This window comes from Meriones unguiculatus, chromosome 14, assembly GCF_030254825.1.
Source record: "Meriones unguiculatus strain TT.TT164.6M chromosome 14, Bangor_MerUng_6.1, whole genome shotgun sequence".
Lineage (NCBI taxonomy): Eukaryota > Metazoa > Chordata > Mammalia > Rodentia > Muridae > Meriones > Meriones unguiculatus.
In genome coordinates, this window is record NC_083361.1 from 86,911,317 (window position 1) to 86,927,572 (window position 16,256).

Consider the following 16,256-nt stretch of genomic DNA (forward strand, 5'->3'; position numbering starts at 1 on the left):
TAGAACTTTATCTCCTAGTAATTTATCTGATAGTCATAGGAATATTAGAGACATTCTGTTTTACAATAAAAGATTGGTTAAAAAAGACAGAATAGCTGGCTGTGGTGCATGCTTTTTTCTTTTTCTTTTTTTCTTTTTTTCCTTTTCTTTTTTTCCGAGATAGGGATTCTGGCTGTTCTGGACTCACTTGGTAGAGCAGACTGGCCTCGACCTTCCGGCATTCCGCCTCTGCCTTCCTGAGTACCGGCATTACAGGTGTGCACCACTGTGCCCAGTTGTGGTGCTTGCTTTTAATCCCAGCACTACAGAGGCAAATCTTCTGTGAGTTTGAGGCCAGCCTGGTCTCTGTAGTTTCGGGACAGAGAGATGACAGAGACCCTGTGTCAAATAAAATAAAATAAAACAAAGATGGAATAATCTCATAATGGAATACTCTACAACTGTGACAAATTATGTTTCTGACCTGCATAAAAGGGGGTGTGTGCATTTGGTTTATATATATATGACCCAGTTACTGTAAATTATATATGTGCTTACTGAAAAAACACTCAAATATCCTGTGTTCTATGACATCTTTCTTCTTTCTGAAACCCTTCTTTGGGGGATGAGGATCAGCAGGACGGTACATACTGGAAGACAGAAGGGAGGCTAACATGCACTGATCGTGGAGCTGGGTGCGCGTGTGACAGTGGGCCCCCTGCCTGCCCCTGTGCTTCAGGGCTCTGCCAGCACCTAACCCTCCCGCTTCTGCAAGGGTTCTCTAGTTGCAGAGGTTTGGACCTCAATATGCCAAACTGTGCAGTGCTCGCTCTTGGGTTAAGGAGGTGGATCTGCAGGGATTGGGTTAAGGAGGTGGATCTGCAGGGATTGGGTTAAGGAGGTGGATCTGCAGGGATTGGATTAAGGAGGTGGATCTGCAGGGATTGGATTAAGGAGGTGGATCTGCAGGGACACTTTCATTTCAGTGTTGTCAGAGTCCATAGATGTGTGGGTGTGTGTGGAAGAAAGCACATGCAGTCAGGTTGCGTTTCCCTATGTCCTAGTGTCCTTCCTGTCATTCAGACTTGAGATAGAGTGCTGAGCTCCCTGGCCTCCTGTTTGCTGTCCTGCTCTGTCTTGCCGGAAGGCGTTACTCAGGCTCCCCCTGGGCCCTCCTAGTACACCAGCGCGCATGTACTCCTCCTAACCTTTCACACTTGGCTGTGAGGTCTTCACCTCCTTCAGAGGCTCTATTCCTCGGAGTATTTCTAGGAATGAAATCTGTTCTTAGACTGTTTGATGGAAATGCATAATGTATTGCCCCTCTCAGTCTTCACCCCTTCCTTCTCCCTGTCACCCCTGTCCTCACCCCAACCACACTCTCTCTCAGCATTCGTGTCTATTCAAACTAATTTTCTTTGCTGTGATTGTGCAGTTGTTTCCTTCCCACAGTCTGTAGGCTCCATCCACGCCACATGGAGTCTAGCCCATAGAATGTCGTAGCCACTGGAATGGAGTAGGCATTTGATAAGTACTTGTTGAATGAATTGTTTGTCCTATTGCAGTGGAAACCATCCCTCATGACCTGTTTTTTTAATTGTTTCCAGTGTGGTGCAGGTCCTTCTTGCCGCTGGAGCTGACCCAAACCTTGGGGATGATTTCAGCAGTGTCTACAAGACTGCCAATGAAAAGGGAGTCCACTCTTTGGAAGGTAGGTTGGGCTGCCCTCCTGCTCTGTGCTTCTCCACAAGCAGTGCTCAGTGTGAGCGGCTACTTGTGCGTATCCCAAAGGCCTTGGGATAGATTCGGAAGTGTTGGGGAAGGAGTTCCGAGCCTAAGTTGATGGCCTAGCTGAGTTGGGGCATATTTCACCTGCTGTACTCTGAGCCTGGGGAGCCTCGGAGAAGCAAGCAGTGGACCAGATTCCAGTGAAATGGTTGAGGATACTTACCTGTCCCAGTACTAGAACAGAACGCCATGGTTCCCTTAGTCATAGAGGTCTCTAAGGTACAACTGTGAATATTGCTTTTCAGTGTGTGCTCCTATCTCTGGAACTGGCCCTTTGCTATGTGCCCTAGGGCAAGGAACAGACCTTCTTTGTGCCTTGGTATTCTGAGCTGTAAAAATGGGCTCGTTTTTAATACCTCGTGGGTTGTCATGTGGTGATTGCTGGGACTGAAAAGAGGTGTGTGGCACCTGTCTGTTGGACAGCACCTGGTCCAATCAGTCCATGTGTCTCTGTTGAGTAGTTCTTCGGGGACAAAACTGAGAACAACACAAGGTACAGTGCAGACAAATGTGTGTTTTATATCTGAGCTTTTGCCTGTGCAGACTGTGCCTGCCTCCCGCCCAGGGTCTGCCATTACCCAGGCAGATGCTATTTCTCTGAGGCTTGGATACAAGGACAAGGCTGCTTTAGAGTTGGTACTAGCAGGACAGTGGCCCTGCTGACTGCCTTGAAGTCAGCACTTGAATCCTAGAGGAAATTCAGTAGAGGAGAAACTCACTGCGCTCAGCCCTCTGAATGAGTGAAGAGTGACTGGTGAGGCTCTTCGTAGCCCAGGGAAAAAGTTTCTCAGCGCAGTGGCATGACTAGAGTGTCTAAGAGCCTCCGGGCACTGTGCCCACATGAAGTGTGAAGTTACCGTGCCCTCAACTGCTCTTCTGAGCACTCCCTACAGCTTGGCCTCTTCTGGATTATTTGAACTCTCGCCTGCCCGTATGTCTTTTCTCTACTTTCCTGCTGACAGTTCCATGTATATGCCACGACCTATGCCGCTGTGAATTCCCCTGAGCTGGAAGAGTGTTCACTTTATACTTCAAACAGAAGAGAAGTTCAAGAGCACCAAACCTGTCCTGTATTTGCTGCCTAGAATGGACTTGGCTGATGGGCCATCCTCTTCTCACTCAGGCCCAGCTTTTTCCTTGGTTCTGTCTACTCTTTGGGTGCTCTTCCAGGAAAGCAAAGAAGCTTAGATGGTGGGGCCGGGAGTGTTGATTCTTTGAATACCTTCTCTTCTGCACTGATAATTTTAGCAGATTTCTCAGACTCTAGTTCAGCTTTTGCTATCTGCCAGGTGGCTTTGTGTTCTTATGTTTTCCTGTAGGTTGATGCTGAGATTCATTCTAGATCGATACAATAGTGGTCAACACAGTTTCTCTGGGAATAGCCAAATTGTGTACAATTTCAACCTTATGGGTCATTTGGTCTTAGGGGTGACTACTCCACTTGTTTCCAATACTGAAGCAACCACAGATGGTGCATGAAGAAACTTTATTCATTTCTTCATTTGGCCAGTCTCTCTGAGTTCTTTTTAACTCTGTGCCTGCCATGAAAGAAAAATAATGTATTAACCGTTTCTTCCCATTGTGTATGGCCTGCAGTTAAGGTAGGCTTTCTGTAGGTTCAGAGGTTTATTCAGAACTACTTACTGATCACATGTCTGGGTACTACCACCCTTGCAGGCAGACACACTCCCTACTATCACATACTTTTAAGATGAGATGATCATAAGGCCATTGATTCAGAGTCCTCCAGCACATGGCAAGGCAGCTTCAACATATATCATCAACAGCTGTCATCAACAGCTGTCATCAACAAGTGCCTTCTTTTCCATCCTCCACTTCTCTGTTTTGTCCACAAAATTTAGATTTTTTTTTCTACCATTTCTTGTTAAAATAAAAAATGTATCCAGCATTCATTTTCCTTCCTCGTCCTAATGAACTTTCCTACTCCTTTGCATTAGTGACTATAGGTGCTCAGTAATCATCAAAGAACCTTGATTTTAAAACTCATTCTAGAGCTGGAGATACTGAGCTGTCACAGTGCTTGCTAGTAGGCATGAGACTAGCAAGTTTATTTTCAAGGTATGTACTTTGTTCTCTGCTTTCTGGCTGGGACTAGGGTAATGGCAGTTCATAGATGTCATCTCAGGGCTCTTCTTTGGCTGCCAGGTTAATTATGAGGCTGGCCTAACGTAGTTTAGACCACATCATCAGGTTCCAGGATCAAAAGGTCAGATGCCCTCAGAACCCCTTAGCAGCTTCTTAAACATCTAAAGACACCTTGTCTTTTCCCCCTCTATTACGATTCATTGCCTGGCTGCTGTGAGCCAGGCTGTGCCCAGCTCTGGTCGTCCTCACTGGTGAAATAGATAGTGGAAGTCTGTTTTTCTTTTGACTGACTTGGGGATGGGGATGTTGCTGGGGATGTGTGAGGAAGAACTTAAAACAGTGAGTCTTCGTATCACAAAAAAGCCATAGGCTCAAGCTGGACAGTTCTTTGCTTCAGAGGACTGAGTTGCTACATTTTATAATTGTTATTTCTCTGAGTCTCAAACTATCCTTGATACTAAGGGAATATGGTAGATTATAACTTGTGACCTTGGCCAGATTTCCCTAACCCTAGTAGTATACCCTTTATCTGCCTGTCAGTATCGCTGTGTTGATCCAGATATAAATAATGTGACGTGTGAATCACAAAGTTCTCTACAGTTATAATTGCTTATTAGTTCCTTTCATTTATAATTCTGCTTGCTTTTACTGCATCTTGGGCACTCTGCCAGATGCTGGGAATATATAAATGAATATACATGGTCTGGCTCCTTAGCAGTTCTTCTAGTCAAGTAAGATGGACCTCAGCAAGGAGCCCCGCTATAGAGTGGAGAAGGCAAAGGTAGCGAGTTTTATGAAGAATGTACGCCTCACAGAATGAGGTACTGGTAATCTTTGTCTAAGAGCAGGCTGTCTTGGACATGTCATTAGGTGAGTGACTTTGAATTGGATCTTAAGGGCGAGTTGGAGATTGCCAGGTTGGCTAAGAATAATCCTCCAGCCGGGAAGCCAAAAGATGGGAGATGCTTTGTATCTATACTGCTTGCTCAGAACACACACAGCCTGAGGAAGGAAGAATTGTCTTTGCTGTCCTTGCTGAGGCCCTGTCATAGGTCAGCCGTGCTTAGGAAAGCCTTTCCGTGCCTTACATGCCAGCATGGCTCCTTGGGAAAGCCTGCTTACTTCGCCAGGCACATTGCAGCTCTGTGCCCTCTAGCAAGCTTGGTGTTTGGGGTGAAGATGGGCTTGCTAGTGCAGCTGCCCCAGGAGCACTTGGTAGGGAAATGTCCTTGGCCTGGCTGGTGTTTCCGTTCTCTGCAGCTCCCAGAGTGGTGACACAGTTATAATGATGTCCTGAAAAAAGTTCACGAGACACTGCCAGGCAGCCATGGTTCATCTTCTAAGCCCTGTCGCTGACTTAGACTTTGTAATCTTGACATAAAGTCCTTGACTTTCAGACTTCTCCGAAATACAAAAGTAACTACCCATGTTATAGGATGGTTAGAAGGATTGGCAATAACCACACGTATGGAAAAAGTCAGTGGCATTTCATGAAGTTCTTCTCTGTAGGTAGGTTTGGGCTCAGTATAAGTCAGGACACCTGATTAGGAGATAGTGAGCGACATACCAGGGGGCACTAACAGGCTTGGATGTCTGCCCGTCAAGGCTTTCTTAAAGAAGATTCTTGCCATGGGTCACTGGGTTATATGGGCTAAAGGTCTCTGAAATTGTATGATTTCTATGGCTCTGAATGCTCAGCTCCACATAGAGCAAGTAATAAGCTCAGAGGAAGTGGGATTTGAGCTGGGCTTCAGGGTTAAGGGGGGGGGGGAGCAGCAAATATATTCTAAGGAGGAGACACAGATGGCACAGATATGACAGACAGCTGGTATTAGAGCCACCTCTGCCAGCTCATTCCCTGTCGTGACCTCATTCCCTTCAGAGCCTCAGCCCACCAGCTCATGCAGGAGACTTCCACTTGTGGCTGGGCTGTGGGTGGTGGGCTCCGATCCTCAGGTGGAGGATGCATTAAATTAGTGGTAACAGTAAACAAGTCGCCCAGCCGCGGATGCCGCAGGCTGCTTATAAGTAATGGTTATAAACATCCAGTGTCTGGTGCTGTCAGAATGCAAGCGAGCACTCTGAGTGCCTCTCATATGTACAATTAAAACAATAAAACACATAGAAACGTGGCCAGAACAGGCTATAAGTCAGGTTCTCTTCTTAGCTCCAAGTGGCAGCTGAATAAAGATGAGTCCTGAAGAACTGGGTTGGCACAGGGCTCTTCTGGGATAAAGGCTTGTCAGACTGGACCTGCCAGAGCCAAGCCCTCCCACCACCCCTTCCCATAGGGGTAATAGGTCCTGGCCTGCTCCAGCTGACCTCCCCATCTCTTGCCTTCAGATTGGGGACAAGACTGTGCAAGCTGGCGAATCACAAACCAGTGGACAAGTGCCCTGGAGTTCAGGAGGTGGCTAGGAGTCCCCGTTGGCGGTAATGGAACTGCTCTCTCTACTATAATAGTTCTTCCCATCCCCTGGCCGTGCTAGGTGCGGTCTCACCAACATCTGTTTCATAGAGGCTAACTACCCAGTGTGTAAGTTAAGCACCGTGAGCCCAAGCCTTCTCGGGCACAGCAGAGAATGCATGACTCCAGAGAATCCAGACTGACGGGAGTACAGAGGCGCCCAGGAGAGAGGTTGGGTCTAACCCCCAAAGACCCAACCCTGCATGTATGCCACTGCCCCCCCCCCCCCGAATAGCACAGTCCAAATTACAGCTGCTAATTGCAGTCTTATGCTCAGATTGCCTTAAGAACACATGTTGGCCTTGGTGCCCCTGGAGAGGAGACCTTAGATTGCCACTCTTAGCTTTACTCATAGATGTGCCTAATTAGGCTGTGGTGGGTTTATAGACCATTCAGTAGCTGGGACATCTGGAAGAGTTCACTAGATTTCTCAAAAGTGCTCTTCCAGTTTGTAAAATGAAAGTGATTAGGAGAGCTAGAAGTAATATATTTATCCCTCTTCTAAGCCGGGAGTGTAGGAGGAATTCTATTAATGAAAACCTCTGTTCATTTCTCAGCATGATCATTACTCTCATTATGTCCATAGGAAACTACAGGGTTTTTGACCCAGTGTCCTCAGAGAGCCAAATATTAATTTGAGTCTAAGAAATGGGTTGTCCACTACTTGATGATATGACCTCAGACATTTTGTCCTGTTTCTATGCTGGTTCTCTCATAGAGAATATTTTTCACGCCGCAGATTTGTTACAAGAGTCACGATCGCTGGTATGGTGTCGCACACCTCTAATCCCAGCGCTCAGCAAGCCGAGGCAGGAAGATTGAAAGTTTAAGGCTAGCGGAGGCTACATTGTGAGACCCTTTGCTCCCAACCCTGGGGGTGGGGGAAAGTCAGTTGACATAGTTATGAAAGTACTTGAGAAAATACAAGATAATCATGCAAGCAAAGCGTCTAAGAATGGCAGCTAATAATAATGAAGATTGAGGATGTAACCAAGACCACATTAGACAAGGGTCCAGTCAGAAGTACAGATCACATCAGAGCTCAGATCAAAAAATGTTGGTTTGAAGCAAGGAAATAAAATTGTTCTTGATTCTCAAAGTTTAGGAAGATTTGAAGCAGCTGCCGAAGGACAGGTCAGTGTGAGTAAAGCAGGGATGTGCCATGTCCAAAATGCTTGGAGGTGGGAAATAGAGTGCTGTGAATGAGCATGTTAGGGTACACCGTCCAGGCAGCAGAAGGTCTTTCAGTGAACAACAAGCCACAGCAACACAGCACTAGTAGACGAGGACAGACCAAACACAGGCATCGCCAAGGTCCTAGAGGAGAGAGTGCTTCAAGGGCAGAGAAGGGAAGGCACTTCTCTAAGGATGCCTAAGGAGGCCATGCCCTGTCAGGAGCAACATGTTCGACATTATGTACTTACCAAAGGAAACGAAGGCAAAAGCAGCGATGTCCAGAGACGGCAGAGATGGCTCAGCAGTTGAGCTCACTTCCTGCTCCTTCAGAGAACTAGAGTTTGGTTTCCACTTGCATCTGGTGGATCGTAACTGTAATTCTAGCTCTAAGATACACACACCATCTTTTTTTTTTTTTTTTTTTTTTTTTTTTTTTTGTGATGTTCAATGCCAACAAAAGGTGTTTCGTTCCCCTGTATAGAGCTCAGAGACCATACCAGGCTGAAGGTGCCTCTCACTGAGTATGCCAAGACCTCTGGCTTCTGCAGAGGTTTGGGAAGCCAGCAGGCTAAAAGCTCTTCCGCAGGTTGTTTTTGTTAATGCCCTGACTCTTCTTCACCGTTGTGCAGGTCCACTCAAGAGTCTCATTGCCCCTCAGAGCCAGTAGTTGGCTATGCCATTACTCAGCACTGCCATAGAATCGGCAGGGTGGACGGAGGTCTGTTACTCCATCAGACATTTTGACCAACTTCAAGATGAATGTATTACCCAGTTAGGTTAATTGTTTCCATACTTTTAGCCCTCCAAACCTACATAGATATATGTCTTTCTCTCTTAGGAGGGAGAGAGAGAGAGTAGTTGACATGTTTTATTAAAAAGAATAAATTCAATGCATTTATAAAAATAAGAAAAAAGTATGATGTGGTGGCAAAGAGCTAGTCTTGTGATTTTTAACTGATTTACATATTTTGTGTATAAATATTTTTTTCATCAAAAGTTCCAAATCAGGGTTGGGTCCCACACACCACACAAAATATATTAGAGACATTTATATGGATAGCAGGAAGGGAGACAGAGGACTGAAATTTTCCAGGCACCCAGTGATTGATGGGGGCTGAGGCTCCCCCTGACGCTTTATTGAGTTTCCGATGATTATCTCTCGCTGAGACATTTTTTACAGATGACGGTCGAGCTGTCACAATGGACCATGGGGGAAAAAAAACCAACAATAATAACACTTTAATCTTTTTACTGCACTGCTCCCTAGTATCTCAGATTCATCTTCCCTGACGCACGCAGTTCATTATTCTGCCCCTCCCTGGATGGGAAATAAAAGAAAATAAATATATATGTAGACACACTTACCCACATGCATACACACAACACAGAGTATATAAAAGAGACCACCTCAGAACCAGAGAGGGGCAGAATTTATTGTTCTTTTTGCAAGTGTTGAGGTTTATTAGTAGAGATGCTTGGTTGGCTTGGAATTGACTATTAATTACAGCGTTTTGTATTTGTTTTTTATTGCGAGTTTTTAACATCTTGAAGAAAAGGCAGAGGAGAGACAAGCAGGTGCAGAGACAGGGATCACTGAGGGACCAAGTTGGACCAGCCAGGTTGCGTAGCTGCTAAGAAACAGGCTTGTTGCTCTGGCTGCGAGCTTGTCCCTGAAGATTCCGGGAGCTGAAACAATGTACTTTGGTTAGGATGGGCGAGGGTGAACCTACAGTAATTATGGAGCAAAGCAAAGGGTCCCGAGACCACTGAGCTTCTCCAAGAATAAGGAAAGGTGAGAAGTGAAAGGAATGAAAGCAGTATTTGGGGTTCGATACATACTGGTGACAGACTCTAAGGAGTTTGCCCCTTCTTACAGTTGGTGATGGGGAGGTGTGACTTGGTCTGAAAAGCCTCCCCTGGCGCTCTGGTAAGGGAACCCTGGGCCAGAGAGGCCGCCACACTAAGTCAGTGAGCAGTCTCCAAGTTCCCTGCCGGCCTCCCTCCCGCCCCTTCCTCTTCATGGGGTTAGAAGGCATGAGCCAAGCTCCCTGTCAGAAGGCTGCTTGCCACTCTTCCCTTTAATCTGCCACACCTTTGCTGAGCCTGTATATGCTAGCTCCCTTGTGGTGGTCATGGGTCAAGAAGGACCTTGTTCCTAGGGAGAAAGCTCCGAGTCCATGAACAGAGAGTATGGTGTCTGTGATACCATTTTTAAGTAGAGGCTGGACCTGAAGCCAGCCGTGGCCACCAGGGACTCCTACATTCTGTAAAGGATAAATGTGATAATAATATCCATACTTCAAGAACCTAGTTTCTTCTTGGGAAAAGAAGCTCAACATCTCACTAAAGAAGTGTTTTTGAGCACTCACCACATTCCAAGAATGTATGCATGAAACAGTTCTAAGACTTCAGACGCCTGTGTAGGACAAAGTGTCAACTTAGTGTGAGCTAGACGTTACTGGAAGGCAGAGAGGAAGGGGGATCGAGACCTCGGGAGGTGTGAGTCATAAAGCAAGTCCACTGTAAGAATAATAAGAGGCCCAAAGGAAGTCATAATCATACAGAAAAGAAGACAAGTGCCTGAGCTGGACAGACAGACATTGACTAAGTGCCACAGTAAACCGTCTGTATAAGCTGAGACTCAGACTAGGACATTCTTGTGAGGAAAATAGTCACTTAAAGGCCTGGCCTGAGCTCACACAGTAAGAGCGTAAGTAAGAGTAGTAAGAGTTTAGGAAGCCGGGCTTGGTGCACACACCTTTAATCCCAGCTCTCTGGGAGGCAGAGTCAGGTGGATCTCCATGAGGACAGCCACGACGACTACACAGAGAAACCCTATCTGGAAAAACTTAAAAAAGAAGTTCAGTAAGTAGAAGCCATTATTTTCTTGCCACAGTACTGGAGTGGTACTTATAACCCTTCACTGAATATGAAATGAGCATCTGCCATTTTCCAATAATAGTGTTAGGATTGGTTCAAGCCACACAGGGCGGCATCAGAAGGAAGAGTATAATATGAACTCAAGATTTGTTGACTCTTCCCTGAATGCCAGATAATTTGCCTGGCTTCTTAGAGACATTTTTCTTTGTTTTTGAATAAGAACTCAGACTGGCCCTGAACTCATTATGTAGCCTATGCTGGCCTTGATCTCTCAAGTCTCTTCAAAGTGCTGAGTTTACTGGCATGTGCCACTAAACGTGACAATCACTTTTGGGGGTGAAGGGGCATATACTTTTAAATATAACAGCTTTATTGAATTTAATTTACATATGGTAAAGTTCACCTTGCAAAATATATAACTTATTGATTTATGCTATATTTACAAGTTATAGAACCCATCCTAATCCATTTTTAGAACACTTTCCTTACATCATAGCAAGCCTCACATACATTATCAGCTATTCTTCATTTGCCCTCAAGTCCCTGGAACTAATAATCTACCTTGTCTCTATAGGTTGCCTGAAATGGATGGTCTCTACTCACAGAGCCATATGTAGAAGATGGTTCGTCTTCCACTTAGCATTATTTTCATACATATGCATACATTTCATACTTGCAAATAACATTATTTCATTCCTTTTTATGTCTGAATAATATTCTGCTGTAAAATGATTATTTGTTCAATTTATGGATGTTAGGTTTTTTTCTACCTTTGGCTTTTATAAATACTTTGTTATAAATATTTGTGTACTTTTTTAAATGATTTATTTGTTTATTGGAATCAGGGTCTCATGTTGTAGTCCTGACTGGCCTGGAACTCACTCTGTAGACCAGAATGGCCTTGAACTCAGATATAAACCTGCCTCTGCTCCTGAGTGCTATATATCTCCTGGGGTATATAGTGACACCCTCAATCTATGTCAGATTTTATTTAAAGAATTGTATCTTTAAAGAAGATACAATTATTTTGTATTATAATAAAATATGGGGTCTATAACTAATTGTAATAAGTGTTGTTATTTCAGTACCATAAGCACTAACTTCAGTATTACTCAAATTGTTATCATACCCATTTTACATAGACTTTAGTATATGGCAGACTGTGATGTTTAAGGTGAAGACCTTAAATTTGTTTCTCAGCATGGGAGACATGAGGACTGTTTGTTTGTTTGTTTGAGTAGTATTGGTACATGGCCAGAGCTACATCAAGGCTATTCGGGATTTTTCCTGACTCCCGTTGACTCCCTGGCCCTGGCTGTGGACCCCTTATTTGTAGACTTTCTAACATTCACAAGCAGAGATAGGGGCAGAAATGAGCAAATTGTGGCTGTCACTCTTCTGTGGCCAGAGAGGTGTGGGACCTCCTGCAGAGACAGGAACAGCTTCTGGAAGAGGAGCCTGCCACCTCCTATGTGAGAGACGGGTGGGAAGATGTCTTTGTTGAAAAGGAGGTGGTTCACTGGCCGAAGGCCAGCCCTAAATTCTGGGCTTTGGAAGACCACTGTGGTGGCCAGCTGGCGAGACAGGCTTGGATGTGTCCCTCGGATGAGTTTGCTTAATCTTGGGCAGAATAATCCCTGCCCAAGAGAAAAGGCCATGTTGTCCTTTTTCTCCCCCCCCCCCCTTTCTACCTCCATCCATCTTCTAGAGTGTGGGATCTCAGAATTGGAATTGGGCCCTTTCAGTAGTTAGCAATGAGGCTGTGTCTTAGTTGCTTTTCCATTACTATGAAGAAACATCATAACCAAGACCAAAAAAAATATCATTTAACTGGAGCTTGTTTACAGTTTCAGGAGGGTGATTCCTTGGCAAGAAGCAATGCAGCAGACAGGCAGGCATGGTGCTGGAGCAGTTGCTGAACACTTACATTTTAGCTACAAGTTGGAGGCAGATAATGAGACTGGGCCAAGTGTGGGCTTTCAAACCTCAAAGCCTACCCCCAATGACACACCTTCTCCAAAAAGGCCATACTTCCTTCTTATTTCCAGAATTTTTCTGCCCAAAAATTTGCTAGGGACCTAGCATTCAGATTTAAGCCTTTGGAGATCACAGGCTGCTAACACTGGCCAACGTAGAGAAAGCTTCGTGCCAAGCACATTATGGGCACCAAATGTCACGCTTCTGAATATTGGGGTTCCCCTATGAAATGGGAGCATAAACTTTACAGCTCACAGGGTAGTTCTAAAATGAACACCTTTGCAGACTCTGGAGAGCGCCAGCGTTACAGGATTCTACCCAGACCCTGCTGAGTGACCCTGCACAGAGCAGGTGGTGGTTAACTCACACCTGCAGTGTCCTGTCCCTGTGCCTTTCTGAGGTAAAGAGGATAATGGCTGGCGCTGAGAGATGTGCCCCAGAAGCTATTACCAACCCCTGTTCTCACAGTGGTGAATCTTAGCACAGCCTACCAAGAGGTTCCTGTTCTTTTTTTCCATTTACAGACAGGAGTTTGGCACAGAGAGGTCAAGCAAACTGTGGGAGTCTGCACAGTAAATTCAGGGTTCAAACACAAGTAGCCTGGCTCCAGAGCTTGCTCAATTACCAGCCACTCTCTGCTGCCTTCACTGATATTTGTTGGTAGATGGTGTGGTTTTCCACAAACAGAAATGTCTGGACTTTATTTACGTGAGGTGTTGAATATGTCTATCCAAAGTGCATGGCACCGGAAGGATCTCAGGTCCCTGGGTTTGATTGGAGTAGCTGGAATACTTGTGTATGGGTTTATTCGTTGAACACCTCTAATCCAAAATATGAATTCCAAATGCTCCAAAATTAGGAACTTTTTTGAGACAAGGTCTTCCTGTGTAGCTTGGGATAGCTTCAGATTTGAAATCCTCCTACCTCTGTTCCCATATGTCACCAAGCCCACCCTAAATCAGGTGTTAACACTGAAAAAGGTTTAGGATAAAGAGTTTTGGATTTTAGATTTTGTTTTTCATTCAAGAGGCACTCAGTTTATGTCTGCTTGCTGATTCGACAAGCATTTGTCAGTGTTTATGACCAGGCTGCGCTGTGCTCTGGGCTCTAGCCCAGAGTTATCTGGTGAAGAGGGCAGTGACAGTGTCCTCAGGCTAGTCTGGAAGCGCAGCCACAGAAGCAGAGGATTACTCTGGAATGTCTTTGGGAGACGGGGGAGATGCTACATGGGCTCTCAGGAGCAATACCTACCTCAAACTCAGAAAGGACCACTGGTCAAAGTGACTGTGAGAGGCCTGGAAAGGAGCTAGCCAGCCAAGTGACTGCGCAGTAGCACTTTGAAAAGCTCCAGGAGAGAAGGAGCATTAGGAAGGCATTAGTGAGGAGGGAAACTTCGGTGAACAGGGAGGGCACCTCGTGAACAGTGCTTATCGCTGGACTGTGATGCTGGTCCTCTGCTGATACTTACCTGTAGTAGCCCCTCTGAAATCACCTGCTTTTTGTGGTGAGCACCCTGTATGCATAGCCTCGCCATCACACTTGTGAAAACACATTATCCGTGTAATTCTCAGTTCAGACAGTTAATCTTAAAGTCCAAATTGCCCTGTTCATTCATTAGTACATCTCCAGAGCTGCCACCCTGCGCTGGTGCTCATTACACTTGTTTGTTGAATGAGTGATGGGTTTTCTTTGTAAAATGGATTATACCCTTCTTGCTTTCTTGAGCCAACTATCACTTTTCTTCCGGTTTATCATTATATCCAGCAGTTAATGTCCTGTGTGGCAGTTCAGAGATGCCCGTAGGGCCTTTTGAGGTGCTGTGCTTGGAATCCTTTTTCAGCTTCATTGTCCTGTTCTTTTCCCTCCCTGCCTGGCCAATGTTTGATTGTGATCAATCTGCTTGACTCTGAAGTGTCCTTTCCAGCCTTATTTCCTTCTCCTAATCTACAGTGGGCTAAAAACAAGCTCCCCAGTGTGAGGGGATAACTAAGTGTGAGTACTGTGATTGTGACTAAGGGTTGGCCACTCTTAGTCCTGAAAGGACTTGTACAGGGAAAGTATAGGTGCTGTTAAACACACCCAGAGCCTAGGCTAACCTAGATTATCCCTCAGATGTGCCCAGAGGCCAAGCTAATACAGTTAACCACCCACTCAAGTGTGTCCAGAGGTACACAGAAACTAGAGCTGCTCAGAAACTCTTTTTTCCTGTTTTAATGCCCCAGAGAAGGTCACATGTTAATTCTGGGGTCACCACTGTGGTCTGGCCAGCTCTGAGCTCCACCATCTTCATTTTGGCCATAGGTCTGAAGTGCTTCCACCCAGCTTGTTCGGGTGCTTCGCTACACACCTCAGGCTGTCACGTGATAAGGCCAGGTTCCATCTTCACCCTACAGCTAGAGCAAGAGAAGGGGAGCGTGCAAGGAGCCAAGCTGGTACCACAGCGTCCTGCTCTGCTGCTCCCTCTGTCCTGGAGTCTTTCATCAGCACGGTGAGGGCAGAGCAAGAACTTACCCTGTACTGACTCTCCTCAGGGAGAGAGCTCCCTGCCGAGCTCCAGCAGTCCTCCTACCTCAGCCTCCCAAGCTTCTCTCACAGCCGCGGAGCCAGCCAAGTGAGCTGAGCTTCCACAGTCTCCTCTACGGAGTGGGACTGGATCGTGACTACTGGACAGCCTTCTGACTTTTAGAACTTTATTTAGATAGTGTCTTTAGTATCACAGGAGGGGGCATGCCTTCATTTCATTCTGAAAACACTTAGAAAGAATGACTTAGGAATAGCCCGCTCACACCTTTTTTTTCTCTCTGAGATGATTTTTTTCACACCTGTCTTGCCTTTTTTTCCTGATGACTTGTTTTTTTTCTTTTCATCAATTTATTTATTTAATCACTTTACAGCCTGATCAAAGCCTCCTCCCTCCTCCCAGCCCTATTCTCACACCTCCCTCCCCTCATTCTCCTCACCTTCTCTCATAAGTAGGGGAGCCCCCCACCCCTTGGGTACCAACCCACCTTGGCACATCAAGTCTCATAGGACTAAGTGCATCCTCTCCCACATGCCTTGCCCTTTTATCCCTCAAGAGGCAGGAGCCTGCCCTTTGCAGGATTATGCCAGGGGACAGAAGAGAAGTGGTAGGACTTAGATCCTCAATTCTGCCCCCAACAAACTGAGCTCAGAATGAGCATTAGAGAAAACTGGTTTCTGAGGTAGCTCCACATGCGGGAAACAAACCTCATCACCAAAGCAGGCTAGAAACTGCTCTGTGCACCCTTGCCTCCCAGGGCACTCCCGAAATGGGGAACCTTCTAAGTTTATTAGCCGGAATGTCTGGGCAACCCCAAGCCGGGATGAGTCTGGTAAGCAGATATGTGTTTGTCCACCAACCCGGGTGTCTTGAAAAGTGGTAACAATTTCAAACAATTTCAGGGTTTTTATATGTTTGTTTGTTTTCTTTCTAATAAAACGAGAGGGGAAAGAGAGAGGTCACATTAATAGTAGGACTAGAGTAAGCCTGACCTTTTGCAGATTTTGTTCACATGAAATGTCTATCCTTACCTTTCATAAAATGTTCATAGATTTTTATTAAGACTAAAAAAATCAGATGGCACCAGGTGGTGGTGGTGGCTCACTCCTTTAGTCCTAGCACTTGGGAGGCAGATGCAGGTGCTGTAAGTTCAAGGCCAGCCTGACCCACAGAGCGAGTTCCAGGACAACCAGGGCTATACAGAGAAACCCTGTCTTGGGGGGAAAAAATCAGATTGCAAGAACTGGGATGATGCTTAGTGGTAGAACTCTTGCCTGCCACACACAAAGATATGTTCAACAGTAGATCCAATGCGCAGTGCCACCAACAAGACAAAAAAGCAGATTACAAATACAGTAAATT

At 45.6% G+C, this 16,256-nt stretch overlaps 1 protein-coding gene across 1 annotated transcript in view; it reads left to right on the forward strand.

Moving 5' to 3' along the window:
• Clpb (ClpB family mitochondrial disaggregase) overlaps positions 1-16,256 on the forward strand; it is a 122,744-nt gene that overhangs the window by 35,007 nt on the left and 71,481 nt on the right. The window contains exon 4 of the mRNA XM_021640970.2: positions 1,587-1,690. Within this exon, the coding sequence (XP_021496645.1) occupies positions 1,587-1,690 (104 nt within the window). The remainder of the gene's footprint in view (positions 1-1,586; positions 1,691-16,256) is intronic.